Here is a 25,777-nt window from a genome sequence, read left to right as displayed (position 1 = left end):
GTAGATGCAATTTGTTTAATGAAGACCGTTCACAAACCTTGGTTGTAAAATGTATTGAATGCATTTTGGAACTCACAGCAGACCCAAATTTTCAGTTATATTCAAGAAGGCTCCTCTTGCTTTATAAACTACTTTTGGAAGCATTCTACTTCAGAATAGTTACTGGGTCTGAAAGTTTCAGAATGAGCTTATCCAATAGATTTGCTCTGCATGATGTTGGCAGGAAGCCAGATAAGTCGTACAGCACCAGAAAAATAGTTACCCTATCTTGCACTACTAATCCAATGGGCACCATGGACCTAATTGCTTTTTCTGGGACCTGTTTCTCAGTCAAAGCATTTGAGAGATTTTTTTTTCTTTACATGAATGAAATTTGCATTCAAGTCTACAACACATACAACACTAAACATGCCATAGAAAAGTGAACACAACTCTCAGCCTTTATCAACCAGTGCTTTTTGGCAGACACTACAAATTTGCTGTGTAGTTGTCCACAGTCTTATTTAAGAAAGGCCCTGTTTGCCAGAGTTGATCAATTTATTGAATCTAGCAGTGATCCCACACATGGCAATTCTAAACATTGTGGATGCTAAGTTCTGCAGTGTTGTGGGCACTAACAATTGTATCTATCTGGCACCGAGTGCCAGAAAGGTAACCATCCCCTCTCCCACGCTTATATTAATCCTAAAGGAGCAGCTTATTTATCACATTACTTTCTTGCAAATGTAGTTATAATAAGCCAACATTGCTAATGGTGCTTTTGTACTTCATTAGAAGTGGTTCAGTTCAGCTGCAGAGCAGATGGGCAATTTGGTCACAGGATGACAACGGAAAGTCACTCCACTAATACCTCTTGCCCAGACACCAGTGAGGCAGTGGGACTCTAGAATCACATATCAAGGCAAGATTAAGCAAAACTCTGAGATGTTCAAAGGAAAGAAAATATGATAGGAGGCTTTTATAATGTGTAATGCACAAAGCTTTAAATATGGCATCAGAAGTTTGGAAGATGCTTTTGAAGTTTTGGTTCCAAAAGATAAAATGATGAAATGACTGCTGTCTCTTTGACTCTTTAAAGTGTGATATCTGACATGTGATGAACCTTCACCAAGCTTTCATGGTTAGATATTGAAAATAACTTAAAGAAGAAACATTCATTAGTGTCCTAGATTTTTCAGTGTCAACCAATACCACTCACCTGACCTGGCTCACAGAGTGATCTATGTGATGAACTTGCCTTTTTCTGATATCAGTTCCTGTCAATTCAATGGGATCTCTGACACTTAGCAACAGTAAAGTCAGAAAATGACTTAGCATCACATTGTTGAAAATATCAGAAGATGATTCTTCAATTTACAAAGCACAAAATAAACACTAGATGGTAGTTTGATATTTCAAGTACTAAATTAAAAATTGATCGCAATTTGAACTTTTTAATCATCTAGAAAAATTAAAATCCATGCACTCATAAAAATAGATTGAGAACATGATGAGAAGCACACACAAAATGCTGGAGGAACTCAGCAGGTCAGGCAGCATCTATGGAGGGAAATAAACAGTCGGTGTTTCGGGTCAAGACCCTTCTTCGGGACTGTAAAGGAAGAGGGCAGAAGCCGGAATGAGAAGGCTGGGGGAGGGTGGAGGAGCACAGGCTGGCAGGTGATAGGCAAGTCCAGGTGAGGGATTGGGGGGGGGGGGGGGGGCGGGATGAAAGGGAGTGATGCAAGAAGCTGAGAGGTGATGGGTAGAAGAGGCAAAGGGCTAAAGGAGGAGGAATCCAGTAGGAGAGGGCAGTAGACCATGGGAAAAAAGGGAAACAGGTAGGGAATAGATGGGCAGGTCATGACGGCCAACCCGAAATGTCAACTGTTAATTTCCCTCCATAGATGCTGCCTGACCTGCTGAGTTCCTCTGGCATTTTGTGTGTGTTGCTCCAGATTCCAGCATCTGCAGAATCTCATGTCTTAGAAAATGATGAGTTACCAGGCACTAATTCCGCTATTAAAACTCTCACACCTTGTGCAAAGAAATTCAGGGTATTTGATTTTAATCTGTGAATAACTGAATTTTTGACTAAATCACTGCTTTCCCTAGATTGCAAACTAGAAAACAGAAGAAATACCAACCAGCCTGCAGGGGACCAATTCCCCAACTTGCTCCAATCCTTATCACCTTGGTTCGCTGACCTAGGTTACCTATTGGCTAAGCAACACCTTGATTTTAAACTTCTCATTCTTGCTTTGAAATCTTTTTAAATCCAGTCCTATCACTGCTCCCAAGGGATCAGCATTCCTCCAGTTCTAGATCAAGCCAATTTTAAGATCACTACATCTACTGAAACAGAACCTCTGGAATTCCTGGAAGTTTCATCACTTCTCTTTTGATATATTCCTTATATTCTGCTTCTTACATCTTATGTGGCTCAGTGTTCTGACTGGCATTGCTCCTGAAAAGTGACCTGAGATGTTTTGCTATGTTACAAGGAACTATATAAATGGAAAAATGTTGTCATTGACTGAAATCACCAATAGCCATTCAGGATTTCTGGATTAAAGCACATATGCAACAATTGTGAAGTTGCTGTCAGTTTCATGTTATAATATTACACAGTGACAATTTCATCAACATTATTCCTGCAAAATCTGGGTGCCCTTCAGGGGATGAGATTACCTAAGAGTATTATACAATAACATTATTAAAGGATCCAAATTTGTCACTAATTAGGACCATAGCAAATGTATACCTACAGCACATAGCACAGTTATACTCTGGAGGCAACATTGTTAGTTAGGCTGTGCTAGAACTCTAGGGACACTATCTGGGCCATCCCATCTTCTCACAGCTACTATCGGGCAGAAGGCACAGAAGCCTGAAGTCCCACACCACCAGGTTTAAGAACAGCTACTTTTCTTCAACCATTTGGTTCTTGAACCAACCAGCACAACCCTAATCACTGGAGTTTAGCAACAATATGACCACTTTGATCACTTTGCACTAAAATGGACTTTTTTTAAAACAAGAAAGAACATAATTGGAACAAAAAATTAAATTGTTTAATTTATGTTTATGCTTCTCTTGTGAATGCTGCATATATAATGCTATGTGCCTGTGATGCTGCCGCAAGCAAGTTTTTCATTACACCTGTGCATATATGTACTTGTGCATATGATAATAAACTTGATTTTAACGCTGCATGACAGAGATATTTAGCACCAATATCAGTCAACTATCATGATACACTCAACATTAAAGATCAATGCAGTTGTAAATTTCCTGCATTTAAGCCATGGAGACCTGGCAACAGCTTGATTTATATGTTTATTTCAACTGGCTGCTCTTAACGGCTCACTATGAATAAAGTGCAGAGTATCAACATAATCCTTAGACCTTACTTCTCATAAATCAAAATTTAAAAGGCTCCGAGATGTGGCTGAGGGACTGCACAAGCCTCTGGATATATTTAAGTCTTTGCAGTTATTAATTTCTTAAAATTTAATTTTAAACTGTTAAGTAACAATGTAGGCAAGAGATAAATTTTACTACTTCTGTAAAGCAGAATGATTTGGCAATTTTAATATTTAAAATATAAATGGAGAATTGAAAATGAGCTTTTATTGCTAGTAGGAATGTCAAAAACAAACAAAAAACTGGCATTATTTCCACAAGAAATGATTTACAAAGTGTACTCAATGTTTGGCACTCAATTACTCTGAGATATTCACTGCAGGATTTTTATCATCGGTACAAAGTACAATACTGGAGGACCAAAGAGCTCACAGAGTGGTTGATGCTGCTCCCCAAATTTCTCTTAGAGTTGCTGTAAGTTGAAGATCACCATCATCGTGCTTGCAGGTGGATGGAATCTGCACTGAGATTCTGAGGGCAGCCACTTAACTACTGCTTGCAGAGGACAATAGCAATGACTTTTCCGATGACCAGCTTGTTTGCAGTTATATCACAGCCTTGAGTGAGAAACAATGGCAAGAAGTGGTCTACCATTTTCTGAAATGTCAAACCAGAAGAGAAATGCTATCTTCATGAGGGTGAACTTTGCCATCAAGAATGAACTATTGTGGGGTCTCAGTCAACACCTCGTGACTCTCCAGCTCTCTTTAACACAAATCAGCACAACAGTCATCACCGTATATGGCCCAACCAGAGAATCCACAAAGGGGGCCAAGACTTCTAGACCTTGGAATACAAACGTACTGGCCCTATGGATTCTTTTGGAGAGTGAGGGGTTTGGAAAACAGCAAATCATGATCATACTCAATATGATCCTGGTCAAATCACATAGATGCCACGGCCAAGAAAGCTCACCAGCGCCTCTACTTCCTCAGGAGGCTAAAGAAATTCGGTTCGTCCGCTTTGACACTCACCAACTTTTATCAATGCACCATTGAAAGCATCCTATCTGGATGCATCACGGTTTGGTATGGCAACTGCTCTGCCCAGGACCACAAGAACTTGCAGAGAGTTGTGGAAACAGCCCAGCGCATCACGGAAACCAGCCTCCCCTCCTTGGACTCTGTCTTTACCTCTCGCTGCCTTGGTGAAGCAGCCGGCATAATCAAAGACCCCACCCACCCAGGTCATTCTTTCTTCTCTCCTCTTCCATCAGGTAGAAGATACAGGAGCCTGAGGGCATATAACACCAGGTATAAGGACAGCTTCTATCCCACTGTGATAAGACTATTGAATGGTTCCCTTATATGATGAGATGGACTCTGACCTCACAATCTACCTTGTCGTGACCTTGCACCTTATTGTTTACCTGCATTGCACTCTGTAGCTGTGACACTTTACTCTGTACTGTTATTGTTTTTACCTGTTCTACCTCAACGCACTCTGTACTAACTCAATGTAACTGCACTGTGTAATGAATTGACCTGTACAATCAGTATGCACGACAAGTTTTTCCACTGTACCTTGGTACAAGTGACAATAATAAACCAATACTAATAAAGGAGGCTGCAAAGTAAGTGCGTCACTGCAAGCTTAGCAGATAACAGATTCCTTGATGAAAATTAGTGAAATGAACTAATTAACAAGGCTGGGACTCAAGGTTACTTCTTCAGATTGCCACTAGGCCATTGAACCTGTTTTAATTTCAACCCACCCAGCCCTTCAAAATCACCAAAATCCACCTAGGCTTTTCAAAAGAAAGTCGAGACAAAGGATTTCTTTTGGAGGACGTAGATTTTGGAAACCTACTGCCGCTGCTTTATGAAGCTCCATCTTGTGGTGGAAGTGTGCAGTTGCTGGCATGACCATGTATCATAAAATATTGACGCGGAGTTAAGGTAGGTTGCAAGCTATTCAGAAATTTAATAACACAGATATGTTCCTATGTGCCAACTTGAAACACAAGAGAAAATTGGCAAGCGTAGCCATTTGGCATACCACATCACTGTAGCCTCTGGATTCACAGCAAAGTATTGTGGAGAGTTCCAGACTTTAGCTGCGCTGTATGGCAGGGCAGCATGTAGGCGAGGCATTTTTCTCACACAAAAAAACCCTGTAAAATAATTCAACCAATACTGCTCGTCAGCATTTGGTTACAGAGGAGTGCTGGCAGAAGCTTAGAAACAGATTCAATGACTACCCTTTTGATTGTGAAATGAATGTGATGTGATGGAATAAGGATGGAAAGATTAAAAAAAAAGAATGAAATGAAATGACGGTAGTACTCTGCAGTAAGGCCCTTGAATTATTGCCAGATGAAAGGTGATCTAAGCTTATGCAGAGCTTTGGCTTCCTGGAGACAGAATATGAATGCAAATAAAATAAGCCAGCTAAGTTTACGTGTTTTGTGTAGATTCCATTAGCAAAAGAAAGTAGGCTCACTACAAAGCTGGGTGGCATTTCCATTCAATCAAGTATAACAGAGACGGGCAATATAATAGTACAAAGCTGACTGAACAAAAAAAACTCAATATTTTAACTGTGCTCAAATCATTACCAGTTTTATTCAAAACTTGCCAAATCACATAAAAAGCTTTATGTTTAATGTAAACCTAAAAGGATCAAGGGGTCATCTAATTTCTGGTCTATGCACAAGACATCACACAGAAATAATTGTATTTGGGAAGTGACTGCCTCTAACTGCTCTTATAATCTCCCCCACCCCTACAGAATTCTTTTGTTAAAATGTGCTATAGCGCAGTTAAGAAGGTTGTACTTCCGGAAACTCTACTTGGCCTAAGCTTCTGAAAGGTCTGTCATGTGGTGTGGCAGCTGACCTCTGTCACTGCAACAGAATGCGGCTCTCATTCTTCACCAAAGTAAGACACATGCCTGGCCTCCATAGCAATGCCTCTCATTAATCCAGCCCGCACTTCACCACAGCCCAAATGAGGCACTTAATTCCACATCACAGATCAAAGCAATAAAGCATTGATAATAACGTTGACCACTGACATTTTGCCAGAGGTGTGTTTGATTCTGATTCATTACAAGTGTTGTGTGCTGTCACGTGTTTTCTCCTCATCTCCTTTAAAATCTCGTTTATCTTTTTATAGAAAAGTCAAAGTAGGCATATTTTCATTTCCTTAGCTATTTAATGTAAATGCAAGAGCCTGTGATGATATAACTTGTATTGATAAAACTTAGATTCTTTATGTATTGTAAGCATGTGGATTCCTAAACTCCATTTTGATTGTGAAAGGGATTAGAGTCCCGTAGTAATTATAGTTATGAGAGATCATTCTGAAATCTGAAGGAGCCTAAAAGTTTGAACTAGTAAAGGTAAATGGTTCTAGGACTTAAGCCCATAAAAACCTGTACTAATGTAATAATGTGGAGAGGAGTCACACCAGTTAGTCCTGGTGCCAGAAGAGAGTTATTTTTTGCAAAAAGGTATGTTTTTGAACCTGTTAATTTCACCCCAATTAACTGTGCATGGTTTCAGGAGTCCTGCATACATGCTAAAACTATTAGTGCCATCAGGTGCCATGGTTGCCTTCTTAAGGGGAGATGACCATTGATTGAAGTCACTGTGCACTTGAATCACTCACAGCAGCATTGGCAATGGTAACATGGATACAGTCCTGATGCAGGATCTCGACCTGAAACGTTGACTTACACCTTTATCTCCACAGATGCTGCTTGACCCACTGAGTTCTTCCAGCATTCTGATTTTTGTTCCACATTCCAGCATCTGAAATCTCTTTTGTCTTTATGGATGCAGACTCACCAGTTCCTCAGTATAGACATCAAAAACGTGGCGGAAGAGGAACTACTCTGAAGGGATGTCCTGCATACAAGGAAGCCATAATGATTGGCTCAGGTTAATTTTTTGATCACAGGATCTCTCTGTTAGAATAGACAATTCTAATGCATTGAATGTCAAGAAGAAACAGTGGGACTTCATTAACTACAAATAACGATTGCCAGGCACAAGCATGACGCAATAGTGATCTGTCACTTATCAATTCAAAATGAAATGGTAGCAAGATCTTGTTGCACATACCACCTCCCAACTAGCCACTCTTTAATGTATTGAAGAGCTACAAAATACATAGTAAAAGCAGGTTCAGCGGTCACCTCCTCTTCACAGTTTCTCCTCCTCAACCTCACCCTGGCCGATCTCCTGATGTTGAGCAGCACGCAAGGTTTAAAAAAAATCTGGCCACTGTGTGCTCAAGCCCACAATGGCCAGATATTTTTATATATATTTACAAACCTTACATCTGACGATGCGATCAGGGAATTTTCACCACTGCACTTCCTAAAGAGCTGTGCGTGCAGTCCAGCACTCCCTGAATCTTTTCGAAAGCCAGTGACATTGGAAAATCCATGTCTCAAATGACCACTGGTCTCTTGTTCAAGGAGGCAGCAGCAAGCTTAGATGGCAAGATGGTGTCGGATCATGGCGACTTGTTGCAAGCTGCTCTCTGCAGATCCCCTCGTTTACTTCTATTATAAACCAATTCCAAAATTTCCATCCAGAGTAGAGTATCCAAGGCATTCTGCAAGTAGTAGTTCAAGTTCATGTTTGTGTTTATTGTCATAAGCATAAATACACAGGGTATAAATGCCAGGAAAATTAGTTTTTGTTTTGCAGCAGCACAGTACGCTAATGCTGTGATATGTGGCTTATGTGCATTGGCTGGAATATTCCAGAAGCTAAATGGTTCTGGATGACAGTAACCTTCACCTCTCAGGCAACAGTCCAAGTTTGGAGTTCCATCTGTTGGTGACAGATTTCCATCTCATAGCCTTGGAAAACCTTAATCTCCGGCCACACTGCTAATCACCTGAGAGCCAGGTCTTCTTCTGCCCTTCTTCCTGCATGAACTTTACTGCTTGGCCCTAAATGGCCCCAGTACATGCATGGAAGTGGCTGATTTGCATTGTACTGTGCATTTGCAAGGTACTGTGCATGGAGACAAGATTCCAGTCCTGATGCAGGGGTTTGATTTGAAATGCCAACCAGTCCTTTCTCCCTACAGATGCTGCTTGACCTGCTGAGTTCATCCAGCAGATTGTTGCTCAAGGTACCATGCATGTTTCACAAGAGATTTTAAGATCAATTGCATTGTGCTTAAAAACACCGTTTTTGCTGTATTCAAAACTAGAAGGTTAAATACAATGCGGGAAAAGTACCTGAGCAAGTAGAGTTCCATATAGTTTGTGTGCAAGATCTACAACTAATTCAAAAGCTCATGCACAAGGTACTTAGCAAAGCTGACATATATAGTTATTTTAGCCCAAAATCAAATGTATTGATCTAGATGGGGTCTGACAAAAAAAGGTTCTGTACAAATGAAACATCACTTAACTACTTTCATGTTGCAAGGCTATTAATGGAGAGGCCAACTTTCCATTAGACTTTTTGATTAATTTTTTTAAAAATACTTTTCCATCATGGTTTATACAGGGACACCATAAAATCTACATCTTGCATAAAAGCTTCTAGCCCTCACCATTAAGAAAGTATACTTATAGGTTTTCTCAGATCCAAATCTTACAATCTCACATCAAACACCATCTGCCTTGATACTGCCAGATCATTTCCATATGCTTGCTTTGGAGCAAGTGCAATGCATATTCAAGAGAGTGATTCCTGGGATGAAGGGTTTGCCCTATGAAGACTTGAAGACAGTCTTTAATATCTCAGAATTTAGAAGAGCACGTGATCTTACTGAGACGTACAAGGTTCCAAGAGGTTTGACAAAGTATTTGGCAAGAGGCTGCTTTCTCTAGATGAAAGGTCTAGAACTGGTGAGCCTAGTCCTAATATAAAGGATTGCCAGTTTAGGAATTGTGACAGGTTTCTTTTCTGAGGGGTTAGTAAATCTTTGGAATTCTCTACCCAAGCTGGAGAGTACGGAGTCATAGAGTCTGAGAATTGTACATGTCCATGCCATCCTTTTTGCCACTCTACACTAATCCCATTTGCTTGCATTAGGACTGTATCCTTCTATGCCTTGACTATTTAAGTACCTATCTGAATGTCTCTTAAACATAGTGATTATATCCAATTCTACCACCTCCTCTGGCAGCAAGTTCCAGGTATCAACCACCCGACTTAAAAACTTTCCTTCCTCTCAGTTTAAACCTAAGCCTTCTTGTTTTAGATACTCCTACCACGGGGAAAAAAAGATTCTGACGATCTACCCTATCTATGCCTCTCATTTTTATATACCTCTATCGGCTTATCCCCAAGTCTGATTCGCTTTCTTTAACAATTCATCCTGGATTCTGAATTGTTGGGTGTATTCAAAGCTGTAATTGATATTTTAGACTAAGGGATACAGGGAAAACCAAAAAAAAACAGGTACAGTGAAGTTGAGGATGGAGCAGATGAATGCTCTGCTCCTGCTCCAAAGTGTATTCTAATGTACCTCCATGTCTCTTTGTAAATTCTTGCTTCCACTTACACAAATTATGGTGCCAACAATGGCTACAACAGCAGATCAGAAGTTAGTTATTCTGGGAGAGGTGATTCACCAGCTGATACTTCAAGGTGCTTCTAATAGCTACAAGGGAGAAGGCAGCAGTGTGATGGGATATTCTCTAGTTGCTTGGATGAGTGAAGCTCCAACAACTTTAAAAGCTTGACACCATCCAGGACAAAACAACTCACTTGACTGTCAGCTCATCTACCATGCTAAATGTTCATTTCCTCCCCCATAGGTGCACACTAGCACTGATGCATTTTATCTCTGACAGCACCTGTCACATACCACCAAGAAGGATAAGGGCTTCACCTGGTGCAGGTTTCCCTCCAAATTGCACACCATCTCTTGGAAATATATTGTCATTCCTTCATTGGGTCTAGGCCTGGAATCCTATGGAGTTCCATGGGCCATGCGAGTGCTGTGGAGCTCTATGGGCTATGGAAGCACTACAGGAGTGCCTTCATCAGAAGCACTGCAGCAGTCCAAGGTAGAAGCCCACCACCAACTTCCCAAGTGCAATTAGGGATGCTATCAGCAACACTCAGAACTCCCCAGAAAATTAATAAATAAAAATATAACTTGGCCTTATTTGCAAACCTGCATATACAAATACTTCTTCCTCTAATGGTATTAAAGTACACAGGAAGAAGGGCAAGAAACTGAGTTGGGTCATAAATCAGCCACAATCTAATTGAATAGCCAAGGGTTAAATTACCATTTTTGTTTTATTTTTATTCATATTTAACCTGTGCCAAAATATCCAATACGTCACCTGGGCTGCCCTAATAATACTTTGGAAGCACCCTCAAACAGAATCAGAGCACAGAAACAGGCCGTTTGGCCCAACTACTCCATGCCAACCAAGATACCCATCCAAGCAAGTCCCACTTGCCTGTGTTTGGCCCATGTTCCTCTAAACCTTTCCTGTCCATGTATCTGTCCAAGTACCTTTTAAATGTTGTTAATGTACCTGCCTCAACCACTTCCTCTGGCAGCTCATTCCATATGCAGCATATTACCACTCTGGGTGAAAAAGTTTTCCCTCAGATTCTATTAAATCTCTCCCCTCTAACCTTAAACCAATGCCCTCTAGTTCTTGATTCCCCAACCTTGCGAAAAAGACTATGTGCATTTACCTTACCTATGCCCCTTATGATTTCATACACCTCTATAAGATCACCCCTCATTCTCCTACACTCCAATGAATAAAGTTCAAGCCTGCTCAACTCTCACCATATCTCAGTCCCTCAAGTCCTGATAACATCTCTGTAAATCTCTTTCCAGCGTGATGGCATCTTTCCAAAAGCAGGGTGACCATAACTGAACACAATATTCCAAATGTGGCCTCACTAACGTTTTGTACAACTGCAACATAACATCCCAACTTCTATACTCAATGTCATGACTTTTGAAGGCCAGTGTGCCAAACGCTGCCTTCACCATCCTGTCTACCTCTGACACCACTTTCAGGGAACCGTGTACTTGTATTCCTTGGTCCCTCTGTTCTACAACACTCCCAGGGCCCTACCCTCATTTGTCTTCCCAAAATACAACACCTCTCACTTTCTGAATTTAACTCCATTTGCTATTCCTTGGCCCACTTACCCAGCTGATCAAGATCCCACTGTATTCCTTGATAACCATCTGCACTGTCTGTGACAACCCCATTTTAGTGTCATCGGCAAACTTGCTAACCGTGCCTTGTACATTCACAAAATTGTTGATACAGATGACAAATGACAATGGGCCTCACACTGACATCTGAGGCACACAACTAGTTATGGGCCTCCAGTCCAAAAAACAATCTTCCACCATTGTCCTCTGCTTCCTACCAACAAGCCAATTGTGTATCCAATTAGCTAGCTCTCCCTGGATCCCATGCGATCTAACTTTCCATAGCAGCCTACTATGAGGAACCTTATTGAAGGCCTTACTGAAGTCCATATAAACCACATCCACTGCCCTGCCCTCATCAACTTTCTTGGTCACCTCATCAAAAATCTCAATCAAATTCATGAGACATGATCTCCCATGCACAAAGCTGTGCTGATTATCCCTAATCAACCCCTGTCTTTCCAAATGCTTTTATGTCTTATCCCTTAGCATCCCTTCCACAGATGTTAGGTTTACTTGTCCAGTTCCCAGGTTTTTCTTTGCAGCCCTTCTTAAATAAAGGCACATTAGCCACCTTCCAGTCCTCTGGAATCTCACTTGTAGCTAATGATGCATATACCTCAGCCAGAGCTCCCGCAATTTCTTCTCTAGCTTCCTAGTGTTCTTGGATATACCTGATCAGGCCCGGAGATTTATCTACCTTCACATGTTTTAAATACCTCTGCTGTAATTTGGACTATCCCCAAGACATCCCTATCAACTATCACAAGTTCCAAAATCTTCATGTCTTTCTTCACGGTAGAAACAGAGGAGAAATATTCATTGTGGACCTTGCCCATCTCCTGCAGCTCCACACAAAGCTGCCCACTTTGGTCTTTTGAGGGGCCCTATTCTCTCCCCAGTTACTCTTTTTCCCTTAATATACTTATAAAGTCTCTTTGGATTTTCCTTAATCTTCTCTGCCAAATCAATCTCATCCCCCTTTTTGCCCTCCTGATTTCCTTCTTAAGTACACTCTTGCATCCCTTATACTCCTCCAGGGATTCACTTGATCCCAGCAGCCTGCACCCGACCCATGCCTCCTTTTTCCTGGCCACAGCCAGAATGTTCCTCGTCATCCAGGGTTCCTCACTCCTACCAGCCTTGTCTTTCACTCTAACAGAAACATGCAGACCTTGAACTCTCGTTATCTCACCTTTAAAAGCCTTCCACTTGCTGGACGTTCCTTTGCTTGCAAACAACCTACTTCAATCAACTTTGCAAGTGCCTGTCTAATATTGTCAAATGAACTGCAGTAAATCAAGCAGAGGCCATGCAATTCCCTATTCAAGCTAATTAGTTTCTCTAGTAACTTTTAAATGAATTAAATTCACAAATTCCTCTCCATATTTTAAAATAGTGCAAAACATCATCAGTACAATTGTATGAAGGATACAAAATACACATTTAAGATTTCTGCATTCTCCATTACAGTCTCATCAGCATCTATATTTAATTACACACATCTTCCATTAGTGTTCTCTTAATACCCATAGAAGCTTTTGCTCTCTGAACTTCCATTTCTAGCACTCGTGCAAACCTTTACTTTCACCTGGTAACTCTTGTTAACTGTAATTGCTTAACTACACAAATGGTCTTTTCACCTGTGTGTATGCACGGAATTCAAATTGTGCTTTGATCTTCACTGGTTTCTGTAAATTAATAGATTAAAGTTCAGCAGTTAATATTGCAATGGGAATTTCATTCTTGCTTACTGCATCTTACCCCAATCCATGTGGAATCATTGCTGAAAGTTAGCATAGAACACTTTTGAAATTTTACAAAAATAGTTTCAGCATTATCTATCTTCATACTTTGGCTACTTTTTTGTGAACGTGTTTTAATTTTGAGCAGTAGTGATTTTTAATGTCAATCCTGTTATTGTATCTCATTGACATGACAACACTCAATGCTCCACCAAAGAGCTTATTTGTATGATATTCATGAGTGGGCCATGTAATATCCAGCAAGCCTGTTTTAAGTGTCATGATGTTAGTATTTCTTAAAACGGTGACTGCAACATGAACCTCCTTGCTCTCAAGAAAGAAATCTAGTTAAATTTCTTGTAACAACATGTACACATCTCTTTCACAAGCTCACAGTTTGGTTTTCCTATGTTCTGTTCTAAATCTCATAATTAACTTTGTAATGTCTGAATTATGAAGTACTGTAAACTTTTCTATTTACTCAGTCATACCATTCCATAATGTTAAACACATTATTATGGTACCCTGTAATCTATGTGATTCTAACAAAACCTTAACCTTCAAGTGTTTCATTGCATTTGTAGTTCTTTATACTGAACAGAATTTTTTGCGCATTCACATTGTACTATGTCTAAAGCTTCATTGTTCTCTCAATAGTGTAGTGTCCACTAGTGCATACAATACTCTCACTGAGGTCTTCAGGTTTTACATTAAGTTCATCACCACCTCTTGGATTCTATACGACCTGTGATAAAAAGCAGAACCTTTCCCAGGACCTTAAATTGCAGAAGCAGCAAAATATTGCTGATGCTAGAAATTTGAACGGAAAGAAAAGGACCATGCTGAGAATGTTAACAGTTTTCTTTTCTCACTCAGGCTGTCTGACTCAAGAGCTTCCAGCATTTTATGGTCAACTGTAGAAGGTTATTCCTCCCCCAGCTTCCTCTTTCACAGAATATCTCCAGGATTTCAAAAATTTTCAAAATTCCAGCTTAACATCAATTAATTACTTGTCTGCTGATCGGATTCACTGTTTTCATTGTCTGTGTTTTATACTGTTCATCAACCTGAGGTTTGGTCTCTCACCTTGATTTCTCAGCATATTTTGTTGTTTCTAAGTATTCTTTTTTACAAAGTGAAATTTCTCACGTTGACCCATAGTAAACATATTCACATTATATCATTGAAAATGTTCTGCCATCATGTGGTTAAACTTCAGAACATGTTAATATCCTGACTTTAATCCTAATAATTGTATTTCTTCTGAAAAATTCTTGTTTCAAAAAATTTCTGCAATGTGGATTGTACTCTATGGTAAAGTATTAATTTTGACTTTATTACCTGATGGGACCTTTGCTATTTCCTTTCTCCACAATAAACTGGAAAATGCTACCTTAAAGGTTTAGATCCATATAAGCAGCCAAAATTTAGTAAGTGCATTTATTGGAAACCTCATTCATTTCCTATGACTCATTCATATCAAGACAGATTTAAAATGCTAGGAAATGATCTATGCTCTGGTTGTACACTTTGTACATCATCTATGATTGTGTTCCTTGCCACATATAAACACAGTTAAGTTGTTTATGGCCTCTTCTCACCCACAATTCAGCCGAGAGCTTAAAGTCTCTGATGGAATGGGGCTACTAGAGTGGAACATTTTACATCAACCATCACCTATAGGAAGTGATACATTTCCTCCCTTTGTCAAACTGGAATTCACTTATCACAACACTGGAAGCCCATTCTATTGCATAGCAGGAAATTTCATATACAACCGACTTTACTTCCAAAGGCAAGTCTCCTTTCCAGTGAATTATATTCACTTGTAATGAACTATGCACACAGAACTATTTAATCTTCTGAAAATTATATTTCCAATGGGGTTAAGAAGACCTGATTTAATATTACTTTTATATTGTGGATATTTTTGTACTACAAATGTGGAGGTGGTTAAAAACATCCAGATGCAAATGCTGAAATACCCTTGCCAGGTAACTCTGAACCTGAAGTTCCACAAAAAAATGTCCAGCTTGGTATCAATCTCAAAAGACCATACACAGGAGTGGTTAGGTAATTTGCCGGGGATACTGGATTCATGTGGATCAAGACACTTGTTTCCAATGACTCCCTTAACGAAGGCAAAGTGCACCAGCATTTTGCATTCTTAATGTGGGGGGGTGGGGGGGTTGCAGAATCCAATTCAGACTCAGCATCCCATATGGGACTCTCTTCCACCAATCTCACTCAGTTTATTAGCTGCTCACATTAGGTGCATGATGGGTTGAACTTACAGAAAAACCTAGCTTTGGATTTTAAGATAAGATTTCTTTATTAGTCACACACACATCAAAACACACAGTGAAATGCATCTTTGTGTAGAATGTTCTGGGGGCAGCCCGCAAGTGTCACCACGCTTCCGGCACCAACATAGCATGCTCACAACTTCCTAACCCATAGGTCTTTGGAATGTGGGAGGAAAACAGAGCACCTGGAGGAAACCCATGCAGACACGGGGAGAATGTATAAACTCCTTACAAACAGCAGCTGGAATTGAACCCAGGTCGCTGGTGCTGTAATAGCATTACACTAACTGCTACACTACTGTGGATTTTGTCCCGAGTCACATTCCATCAAATGTCAGTGACCTTTAAAAGGAGCAGTCCTTCTGCCACATTTTAAATGGAAAACGTGCCAACATCTCTGGGATTGTTCTGTGGCTTTCCTGTCCACATGTCATAAATACTCCCCCAAGTGTTATTGGTAAAACTACATCAACGAGATGGAGGCGGGTTAGATGTGTGTTTCACAGCAGTTGGACTATTGTACCACAGGTAAAGACAATTTTCTCATTCAAAGAGGGAGGCTACAAGCAACTTCTCCCATAAAAGAGTAATTTCCTTCAAAATACAGTGAATGGAGGATATTTAAATATATCAAAAAATAATCATCATTGATGGCAAAGTGGCCAGCAAACATAATTGATCGATGATTGATAATTCACTTCTCTACAGGCTATGACCTGTCACTATATAGAATTTCTCTTTCTAACCTTAATTGTTTCATTTAAGCTTTACATTGCTAGCAACTCTCCAATTTTCAAATTTTTCAACTCATGATTAAAATAGAACTGATATTATTGTGTTAAACCTGCACATTCAAGATTATTTTTCCCCCTACTCAGGAACAGCCATTTATTTGCTCAGACTTGTCTCACATACAATGAGATCATACCTGATTCAAGTCAGTGTACCTGCCTTCCTTCAACCCCCAATAGCTTTGTTTTATAAAATTATCTATCAATCTCAGATTTAAAACTAACAAATTGTGGAGCATAAGTTGGCATCTACAGAACACAGTTCCGAATCTCTCCTCTCCCATCATGTATTTAAAAGCATTTCTTAACTTCTGAAAAAAAGTCTCAAATCTTAAGACTCTGTCCCCAATGCTGAGTCCCAACCAGTTTAAACTCTTACCATTTCCACTTCATATCTTGACAATTGCTATCATATTGTCTCTTCATCTCAGGAAAATTTAATTCTGAAGAATCTTATCTCATAATTTAACCCTTGGGGTCTAGGTATAAATATGGCAAAACTGACAGTAAACACTGACTTAAACAATCAAAGGAATTCTCATTCTTTGCACTCACTTTTGGCTCACTTCCATCCATCCTTGTCCCCAGTCTCTTGTGCTTCATTTCTTAGACTTCTCACAATTCCTTGTTTCTCAAACCAAAAGCTTAAGTATCCTATTGCTCTTTGAATTGATAGAAGGGTGATTGACTGAAGGGAGATTTAAAACGAGACATGTCAGCGTTTGCAATCTTGATTGCATAACAGTTCTATTGTTCAACTGCAATGTAGGATTTTTAGCATTTTTGTTAACCTGAATTCCACCAGCAAAAGAATGGAAGCAAATACACATAATACATAAATTGCCCATTTTAATTGCAGTTAAAGTTACCAGCAAAATGATGAATAATAAATATTAGAACATTTGAAAATTGCTATCCCTGTTAAATATTTGCCCTTGCTGTTGAAGTAGATGCAGTGACCCTAAAGACCATTGCCCCAGCTCCCAAACTTCAGAATACATATTAACTCTAATCATTAGAGCAGTTAAGGATTAATGAATATTCAAGCATTGTAAATTGCGACAGATGTTGACAATCTGCTCTATCCAGACAACACAAAAAATATATTCAAACCTACCTCACTAAACTTTTGGAACTTTTATGAAGAATAGGGCCAGGAATTTAGTTAAAACTTTGTTTGATAGTAGATCAAATCCTGCAGCTGAAGGACTGTGCTCACAATTGCCAGCTGGTTCTCACTGGAGTACTGTGCATGGATTGTTCTGGATTTCTTTTGATGAGATTTCTTTGCAGAATCCTCTTTCACATCATAGTAGAAGCATTATATCACTGAGGTTCTCTGGTGGCTCCCTTGACAATTTCATCACTTTCTTGGCACTCAACATATTTCATGATTCAACAAAAAGAGAATTGGTTCTGATGTAGCTGAAGCAGAAATTCAATTCAGCTGTTCTCAGGTGACACATTCCTTCCTCATCTATGAAGTACTTCAAAAAGGGGCACAGTTTTCATGTTTGACCATATTTTTGTAACTAAATTTTCCTCATCTTTTGATAGCACAAACATATTCCTTCAATTGCAAGAATGCTTTGTCTGAAGTCTTGAACGAGACCATTGCATTTGAAGAGTTCAATTCTTTAGCTAACTGGCTACTTATTACACAAAGGCTTAAACAGTGATAGTTAATAGGCTGTTCAACAATGAAAGGTACTACAATTATGCCTAATCCTATGGTCAATCATTATTCTCACATCATGTTAGGTAGTGATACAATAAACAAATTCAAGTTCTTGTTTGGTCAGCATTTCTTCCAAAATCATGTTAAATAGATTTGTCCTGTTTTATGGTCTAAACTCAGGAAGCAGTATGGTACAGTGAACTCCTTTTCTGAAATCAATGACCCAAACTTAGGAAGTTTAATGCACTTTAAATTTCAGCACGTATGACAGAGGATGAATTTTTTTATCTGAAGACAAAAGGGTTTGCAGATGCTGGAATCTGGAATGAAGAGAACAGAATGATGGAAGTTGTACAAAGTCCTGATAAAGGGTCTTAACCTGTAATGTCTACATATACCTTTTGTCCCCATGGGTGGTGCTTGACCACTGAGTTCTTCCAGCTTTGTTTTATGTTCCACAGATTTTTTATCTTCATGATTACTCCAGAGATAATCAGCCACAGATGATACTCCTGAATTAACATCAAGCCACTAACCATATTGATCACAGGAGATCAACCCATAAATATCATTTTTTTCTTAAGCAAGAATTAGTGTATAATATTTAGAAAGAAGAATGCTTTTTGACCTTCCCTAGCTAGCTGTGTCACTTGGACCAAATATTAGCACTCTTTGTCAGCATCATACAGACTAAGTCAAAATACTATAGATGATAAAAATATAAATTAAAAGCAGAAAGTTCTGGAAAAGCACAGCAGCTTGGAAACAAAATGGGAGGAGACTCCAGACAATGCAGATGGTGTAATCTGGTGTAAAAAGCAATCTGCCGGAGGAACTCAGTTGATCAGGAAGCATCTGTGGAGGCAGAAACATAGTCAGCATCTCAGGTTGAGACTCTGCATCAGGACTGGGAGTGTAGAGGGGAAATGGCCAGTATAAAGAGGTGAGAGGAAAGGATGAGGCAGGGGCTGGTGGGTGATAGGTGGAGCCAGATATGAAGGGGAATGATGGACAGATGGAGCCAGGTGGGGGAGAGGCAGAGGTGGAGTTCGGAGACAGCGGCTGGTGGGTGATGGGTGAGAAGTATATAAAAATTTCTTCTCAGAGACAGTGGTGAATCTCTGGAATTCTCCACCCTGGCAGGAGATGGAAGCTGTATCATTGGATGTATTTAAAGTGGAGGTGGAAAAATATTTGATAAATCAAGGAATAAAAGAGGTTGGAGAAATGGCACAGAAGAGGAGTTGATGCCGGCATAAATCAGCCATGATCATATTAAATGGCAGGGCAGCCTTGAGGGGCCTGATGGCCTACTCCTGTTCCTATTTTCTTGTACCCTTATGAGGTCCACCTTTTCAGTGCCCATAATAAATCTGTGCCACACCGCTGGATTGCTGCTGAAATATGACAGGAACTCATTTAAATACTTTCCTATTTAGTATGAAAGGCAAAATGAACTGTGGCATTTCAGCTATAAATCTTAAATAAGCTGTTGATTATGTGGAGGATGCGTCAGTACTAAACATGTTCTCCCACCATCTGACAAGATACTCAAGGGAGACAATAAGTGGATTCAGGTGAGGTGGGGGGGGGGGGGGAGTGGGAATAGCTACTTCTGCAATGTTTGCACTTTTGTTTGTGTTTCCATTTCTCCTTCATGTGAATCAACTTATGCAGCATGAGATGGCAACTATTAACTTCTTCCAAAATCATAATACAAACCTGGTGTACAAATATCTGGTCCAGTTGATTATCTGAGATCATTAGAACATCACAATAACACTTTGAAATATCTTCAATAAACAAATTTGCATTAACAATACACTATTAAATATGCCCAAATATTTTAAAGGAAATGTGCACTGTAGATATTACTGGAATGCATAGATCATAAAAATTGAAAATAATAGCTAAGTCTATAACTCATGAAGTAACAAAAGAGGACATGGTAAAACAATGCAATACTGATTTGAGTCACAGAAGCTCTCACGCCTGAGGGACATTCCATAATTTGATCAAATTATAGAACATAGAACAGTACAGCACAGGAACAGGCCCTTCAGCCCACAATGTTGTGCCAAACTAATTAAATTAGTAATCAAATGCCCAAATAAACTAATCCCTTCTGCCTACACAATGTCCATATCCCTCCATTTCCCACACATTCATGTGCCTATCTAAGAGACTCTTGAATGCCCTTATCATATTTGCCTCCACCACCACCCCAGGCAGCACATTCCAGACACCCACCACTCTCTGTGTAAAAGAAACCTGCCCCGCACATCTCCCTTAAACTTACCCCCTCTCACCTTAAATGCATGCCTTCTGGTATTAGACATTTCAACCCTGGGAAAAAGATACTGGCTGTCTAACTATGCCTCTCATAATCTTTTAAACCTCTATCAGATCTCCCCTCAGCCTCTGCTGTTCCAGAGAAAACAAGCCAAGTTTGTCCAACCTCTCCTTATAGAACATACCCTCTAATCCAGGCAGCATCCTGGTAAACCTCTTCTGCACCCCTTCCAAAGCCTCCATGTCCTTCATGTAATGGGGCGACTAGAATTGAATGCAAGACTCCAGGGGTGACCTAACTAGACTTTTATAAAGCTGCAACACAACTTCCTGACTGTTGAACTCAATTGCTCGACTAATAAAGGCAAGGGTGCCATATGCCTTCTTTACCACCCTATCAACCTGTGTAGCCACTTACAGGGAGCTTTAGACTTTGACCCCAAGATCCCTCTGCACATCAACGCTGTTAAGGTTTTCGCCATTAACAGTGTACTGTCTCTTTACATTTGATCTCCCAAAGTGCCACACTTCACATTTGGCTGGGATAAACTCCATCTGCTATTTCTCCACCCATATCTGCTACTGATCTATTTCCCGCTGTATCCTTTGCCAGTCTCCTATGCTATCCACACCACCACCAATCTTTGTATCATTTGCAAACTTACTAACCCACCCATCTACGTTTATGACAAACAGCAGAGGTCCCAGTACAGATCCCTGTGGAACACCACTAGTCACAGACCTTCAGCCTGAGTAAGTCCCATTGACCACTACCCTCTGTCTTCTATGGGCAAGCCAATTCTGAATCCCAATGGCCAATTCACTGTGGATCCCATGCATCTTAATTTTCTGGATGAGCCTCCCATGAGCGACCTTGTCGAACGCCTCACTAGAATCCATGTAGACAACATCCACTGCTCTACCTTCATCAATCATCTTCATCACCTCCTCAAAAAACCCAATCAAGTTAGTAAGACATGACTTGCCCTGCACAAAGCCATGCTGACTGCCCTAATTAGGCTCTGATTTTCCACATGCTCATAAATCCTCTCCCTAAGAATCCTCACCAGCAACTTCCCTATCACTGATGTGAAACTCACTGGTCTATAGCTACCAGGAGTATCCCTATTTACCTTCTTGAATAATGGACATTATTAAATAATGAAAAATTATTTTAACACTTTTTGAAAACTTAATTTAATATTAGAGACCTTCTGGATCTTCAGTGGCTGTGGTTATGTGTGATTTTATTTAGTCTTCCATTGCTCTTTTTACAGATTGTACCAATGCTTCTCAATGACAATTAATTGTTGGATATAAATGTAATTCCTGAAATGATCTTCAATGAATACCATAGAAAATATTGGTGGCTGCATCATTTTCCAGTTTCCTGCTTGGGTTGAATGGGGTAAAACTCAATTTACACAGTTCAACTGATGTCTTCCAGTAACAGGAGACAGTATTCGGAAATATAAGATCAAAACAGGTGAGGCTGTCTGCTGACTTCATAATCTTAATTCTTCATTTGTGATATTCGTACTGGTGATACAGCAAAAAATGCTGGGCAGATATTTCTAAGTACCATTTGGTAGATTAAACTGTTGGATTCATCTTTTCTTAAATTGAAAGACATGTTTTGAAATAAGGACAAGAACACAAGAAAATAGGAGCAGAAGTAGGCCAGCAGACTCTTTAAACCTGCCCTGTCAATCAAAAAGATCATGACTGATCTAACAAACAAAATGCCGGAGGAACTCAGCGGGTCAGGTAGCATCTATAGAGGGTAATGGACAGTCGATGTTTCAGGTCGAGACCCGTCATCTGGACTGAAAGATAGAGGGGAGAGATAGCCAATAGAAAAAAGGTGGAGGGAAGGGGTGGAGCAAGAGCTGGCAGGCAACAGATGGATTCAGGGGAGGGGTGGGGGGAGAGAATGGTGATAGGCAGATGGGGGAGGGGACAGTGGCTATCTCCCCTCTATTTTTCTGTCCAGATGAAGGGTCTCAACCCGAAACATCGACTGCCTGATCTGCTGAGTTCCTCCAGCATTTTGTATGTTGCTCCAGATTCCAACATCTGCAGTCTCATGTGTCTCCTCATGGATGATGTATGCTGGCCTCAACTCCTCTTCAGTGCCACTTCCCCATAACATTCAATTCCTCAATCCTTTAAATATTTGTCCATCTCCACCTTAAGTATATCTAATGATCTGGCCTCCACCACATCAAAAGCATTTTAAAACCATCTTTAGCATCATTACTGTGTAAAAGAGTAAAGCAATAATGCAAAATACTGATATTTAAATGTCAGCAGGTGCTATCATCAAATCAGCTAGTGAAAAGTGGTACTTCTGCATAATAGGGCTACTCTGGAAGAATAAATATTTACACTGCTGCTTTTATATGCAATTAGATACTGTATATTCAAAAATTTTCAATGGTAGGTTTTATGGCCATAACAATATTTTTAGCAGGAGTATTACATCCATGGTACATTGAAACCATTCTCTAGTCCTTTAGCTTTATGCTCTTTTTATTCAGACTATGAGTGAAATGTACAACCATAAGCCTAAAGATTCTTAATATGGTCAACGACAGAATACATCTCAGTTTCAGAATGATTATGATGAATGACTAGTCTGATCCAGTGTACAGTGTTCTGAAAATTTTAAATTTACCATAAACTAGGTGAATTCATAAATTGTTCACAGTGGTGTCCCTGAAGCTGAGGTCTGGCCAAAAGATTTCACCTTGTTTAAAAAATATCCATTTTTGAATTCACTTGATGCTTTTTATGTCAATTTCCTTCATAGAAGGAACTTGTAGCTAAGGAGAGATCTATAGAGATAAAATAAAAATAACTTTATCATTATAATAAAGGCTATGTTGAAATATGTCTATCATAGCAAATTGCCAATACATTCACACTGATGACTTTGATTTCCTTAGTTATCAGTAATACTGATTAAGGTCCCTTATGACAGGCACTTCTGAACCTCCATTCATCCAGATTTCTTGTATGATCCTGTCTCGACGTTCTATCCTTTCAGCTATTTCTGCTGCTTCTGCACTGTTGGATTCCGGAGTCTCATAAAATTTTGTTAATCCTTCAAAAGTAAAGTCTGAGGAACTCTCTTCTTCATCATCATCATCGGTACTTTCAACTTCATCACAATTGTTGTTGCCTTCAATATCACAATTGTCCTGACAACAATCCATTTTCCTGTGGTACGTTTCTGATAAGTCCACTCTCCTGTGGTAGGTTTTTTGCAGGTCTACTCTGCAGGATACTTGAATCACTATTGCACACAGTGTGAAGATTAACCCAATGCATACACTGGATACAAACAACAAACCAACCATTTCTGGGTTACCTGCAACAACACAAAAAATTGTGCTATCATTTGACACAATTTATAAATAATGGAGAGGGGAGGATTAGTATATGATCCTGCTTGTGTAGAGTAAATAGAGCACTTTAAATTGACCAGCAAATTGCACTACTTTGCATCTCATTGGCAGATTTTTAATCCTTTGAACGTCGAGCTCCTTTCACATTAAATCCGCATTTATATACAGCTATTTTCCAGCAATTTTTGGGTCATTATTTTGACAATATATCTGTCACCCATATGTATGCCCTTGAATAAGACTTACATTTTCAAATCATAGTTTACAGGTTGGATAAAACACAGGTATTTTTTCTCTTTAAGATATAATATGCTTCCACAAGCAATACAGAGAGTGGTAGGTGCCTGGAACACCTTGCCAGGGGAGGTGTTGGAAGCAGATATGATAGTGGTGTTTTAGAGGCATTTAGACAAGCACATGAACATGCAAGGAATGGAAGGATATGGATCATGTGCAGCAGATAGGTTTAGTTTAATTTGGCATCATTGTCGGCATAGACATCGTGGGCCAAAGGCCTGTTCCTGTGCTGTACTGTTCTGTGTTCTATGTTCAATATTCTGTTTTTATGGGATGAGTAATTTTGTAACTCTTCCTTATAAATATGGCATTGTATTAACCATTTCTTGCTCAGCCAACATAGTACCTCACTCTATTCATGTTTTTATCTCGAAATATTTGATAATGAGTGAAAAATGATAAATAATGAAGGCTATCAATATTTTCGTCCTCCTGAATTACAATATTTCAGTCAGATCTAGTAAAATATATAATTTAAATATTTGAATCTTTCAGAAAGTTTTTTTTTGAATTAAGTATTCAAACTACCCCCGTCCAAGATTTTGTTATATATTTTGAGCTTTATTAAGTTTTTTTTAAGCTAGCATACACAATTTAGCACACAAACACTGCATGATTTTTATAATAAAATTGAAAATATTGGAGATGTTCGACCTTTTCTGTAACTTTGTTTAGTTCAAGTTTTTCTTCAAGGATCACTTGCACAAGATCACTGTAAAGTACAGTATTAGCTCTACATCAATTAGAATATACTAAAATAATGAACACTTACTTTTAACATAAGCAAATATAATGAGGGTGCTGATCACAATTTTTCCTTCTTTCATTGAAAATCTGGATTCTTGAGGGCCCAAGGACCTATTGGCTACATATGTAAAAAGGTAAAGAAAATTAATTGTAATCGGCAAAGAAAGAGCTTGTATCTCAAAGTGATTTACATGCCAGTATTTCAAAGTGTGGTCAGTATTTCAACAAATACTGCAAAGAAAGATTCCACAAATGGCACTGAGATAAATCACCAAGTTGCTTTATTTTTATTTCAGTGGTGTTGCTTGGTTGAATGTTGGCAAAACCCTCTTTGAAAAATAGAGTTTTTATTGAAACAGCAAGGACAAGGTCATTGTATGGACACACTTCCAGAAATTTCTGGTGCACAGTGTCCAGGGAAATTCATGCCTTTGGTGACTTTGGGATGCAGCACTCAAATTCTAACTTTTCCCACCCAGAGAATGCCTTCTAATGAGAGGTCAATCTGGTTGTCGGATAATGTAAAAGGACCTCTCAAAGTTATATTGTGCTTTCACTTCCCTGCCATTCTATTTAAAGATATGTGGAGCAGTTTCAATGCTGCCTGCTATAACATCTAATAGAAGACAACAAAGATCAAAGCAGGGATGCCAGAGAGTTCAGATTACACCTATGACTGTGTGCACATGTTAGGACCAAGAATGTCAAAAATCTGTGGATTTACAGATTCAACAGGAAGACATACAGACTTCTGCAATATGAAAGCCCTTATAGACAACCTACAGCATCATTGATGACAATCAAGCTAAGAACTGCCTTCCAGTTTTACACTTGTATGCCAGCACAGGGCATAACTAGAATATGTTTATATGGCGCACACAGATAATAGAACAGTACAACACAGGAATAGGCCCTTTGGCTCACTTTGTCTTTGCTGAACATGATGCCGAATTAAACTAATTCTCTTCTGCCTGTACTTGATACATATCCCT

General features: G+C 39.4%; 1 protein-coding gene and 1 long non-coding RNA gene across 5 annotated transcripts in view; both read right to left on the bottom strand.

Annotated features, from left to right (window-relative positions):
• The window catches only part of LOC127570080 (uncharacterized), a 59,177-nt gene extending 39,554 nt beyond the window's left edge, over positions 1–19,623 (bottom strand). Inside the window, exons 1-2 of the long non-coding RNA XR_007956297.1 lie at positions 17,479–19,623; positions 16,917–17,049 (exon numbers count right to left, since the gene is read on the bottom strand). This is a non-coding gene — a long non-coding RNA (uncharacterized LOC127570080). The remainder of the gene's footprint in view (positions 1–16,916; positions 17,050–17,478) is intronic.
• A 304-nt stretch (positions 19,624–19,927) lies between these two features.
• eva1c (eva-1 homolog C (C. elegans)) overlaps positions 19,928–25,777 on the bottom strand; it is a 98,893-nt gene continuing 93,043 nt past the window's right edge. For 3 of the 4 annotated variants that reach the window (XM_052015345.1, XM_052015347.1, XM_052015344.1), the window contains 2 exons: positions 24,811–24,903; positions 19,928–23,704 (listed from right to left, as the gene is read on the bottom strand). In XM_052015345.1, coding sequence (XP_051871305.1) covers positions 23,283–23,704; positions 24,811–24,903 — 515 coding nt within the window. In that variant the 3' untranslated portion in view covers positions 19,928–23,282. The remainder of the gene's footprint in view (positions 23,705–24,810; positions 24,904–25,777) is intronic. The other variant, XM_052015348.1, reaches the window with a different exon arrangement.

The sequence above is a fragment of the Pristis pectinata genome, chromosome 4 (assembly GCF_009764475.1).
Source record: "Pristis pectinata isolate sPriPec2 chromosome 4, sPriPec2.1.pri, whole genome shotgun sequence".
In the NCBI taxonomy this organism is placed as follows: domain Eukaryota; kingdom Metazoa; phylum Chordata; class Chondrichthyes; order Rhinopristiformes; family Pristidae; genus Pristis; species Pristis pectinata.
Note: the sequence above shows the minus strand (reverse complement) of the source record. Positions and strands in the feature narration are given on the sequence as shown.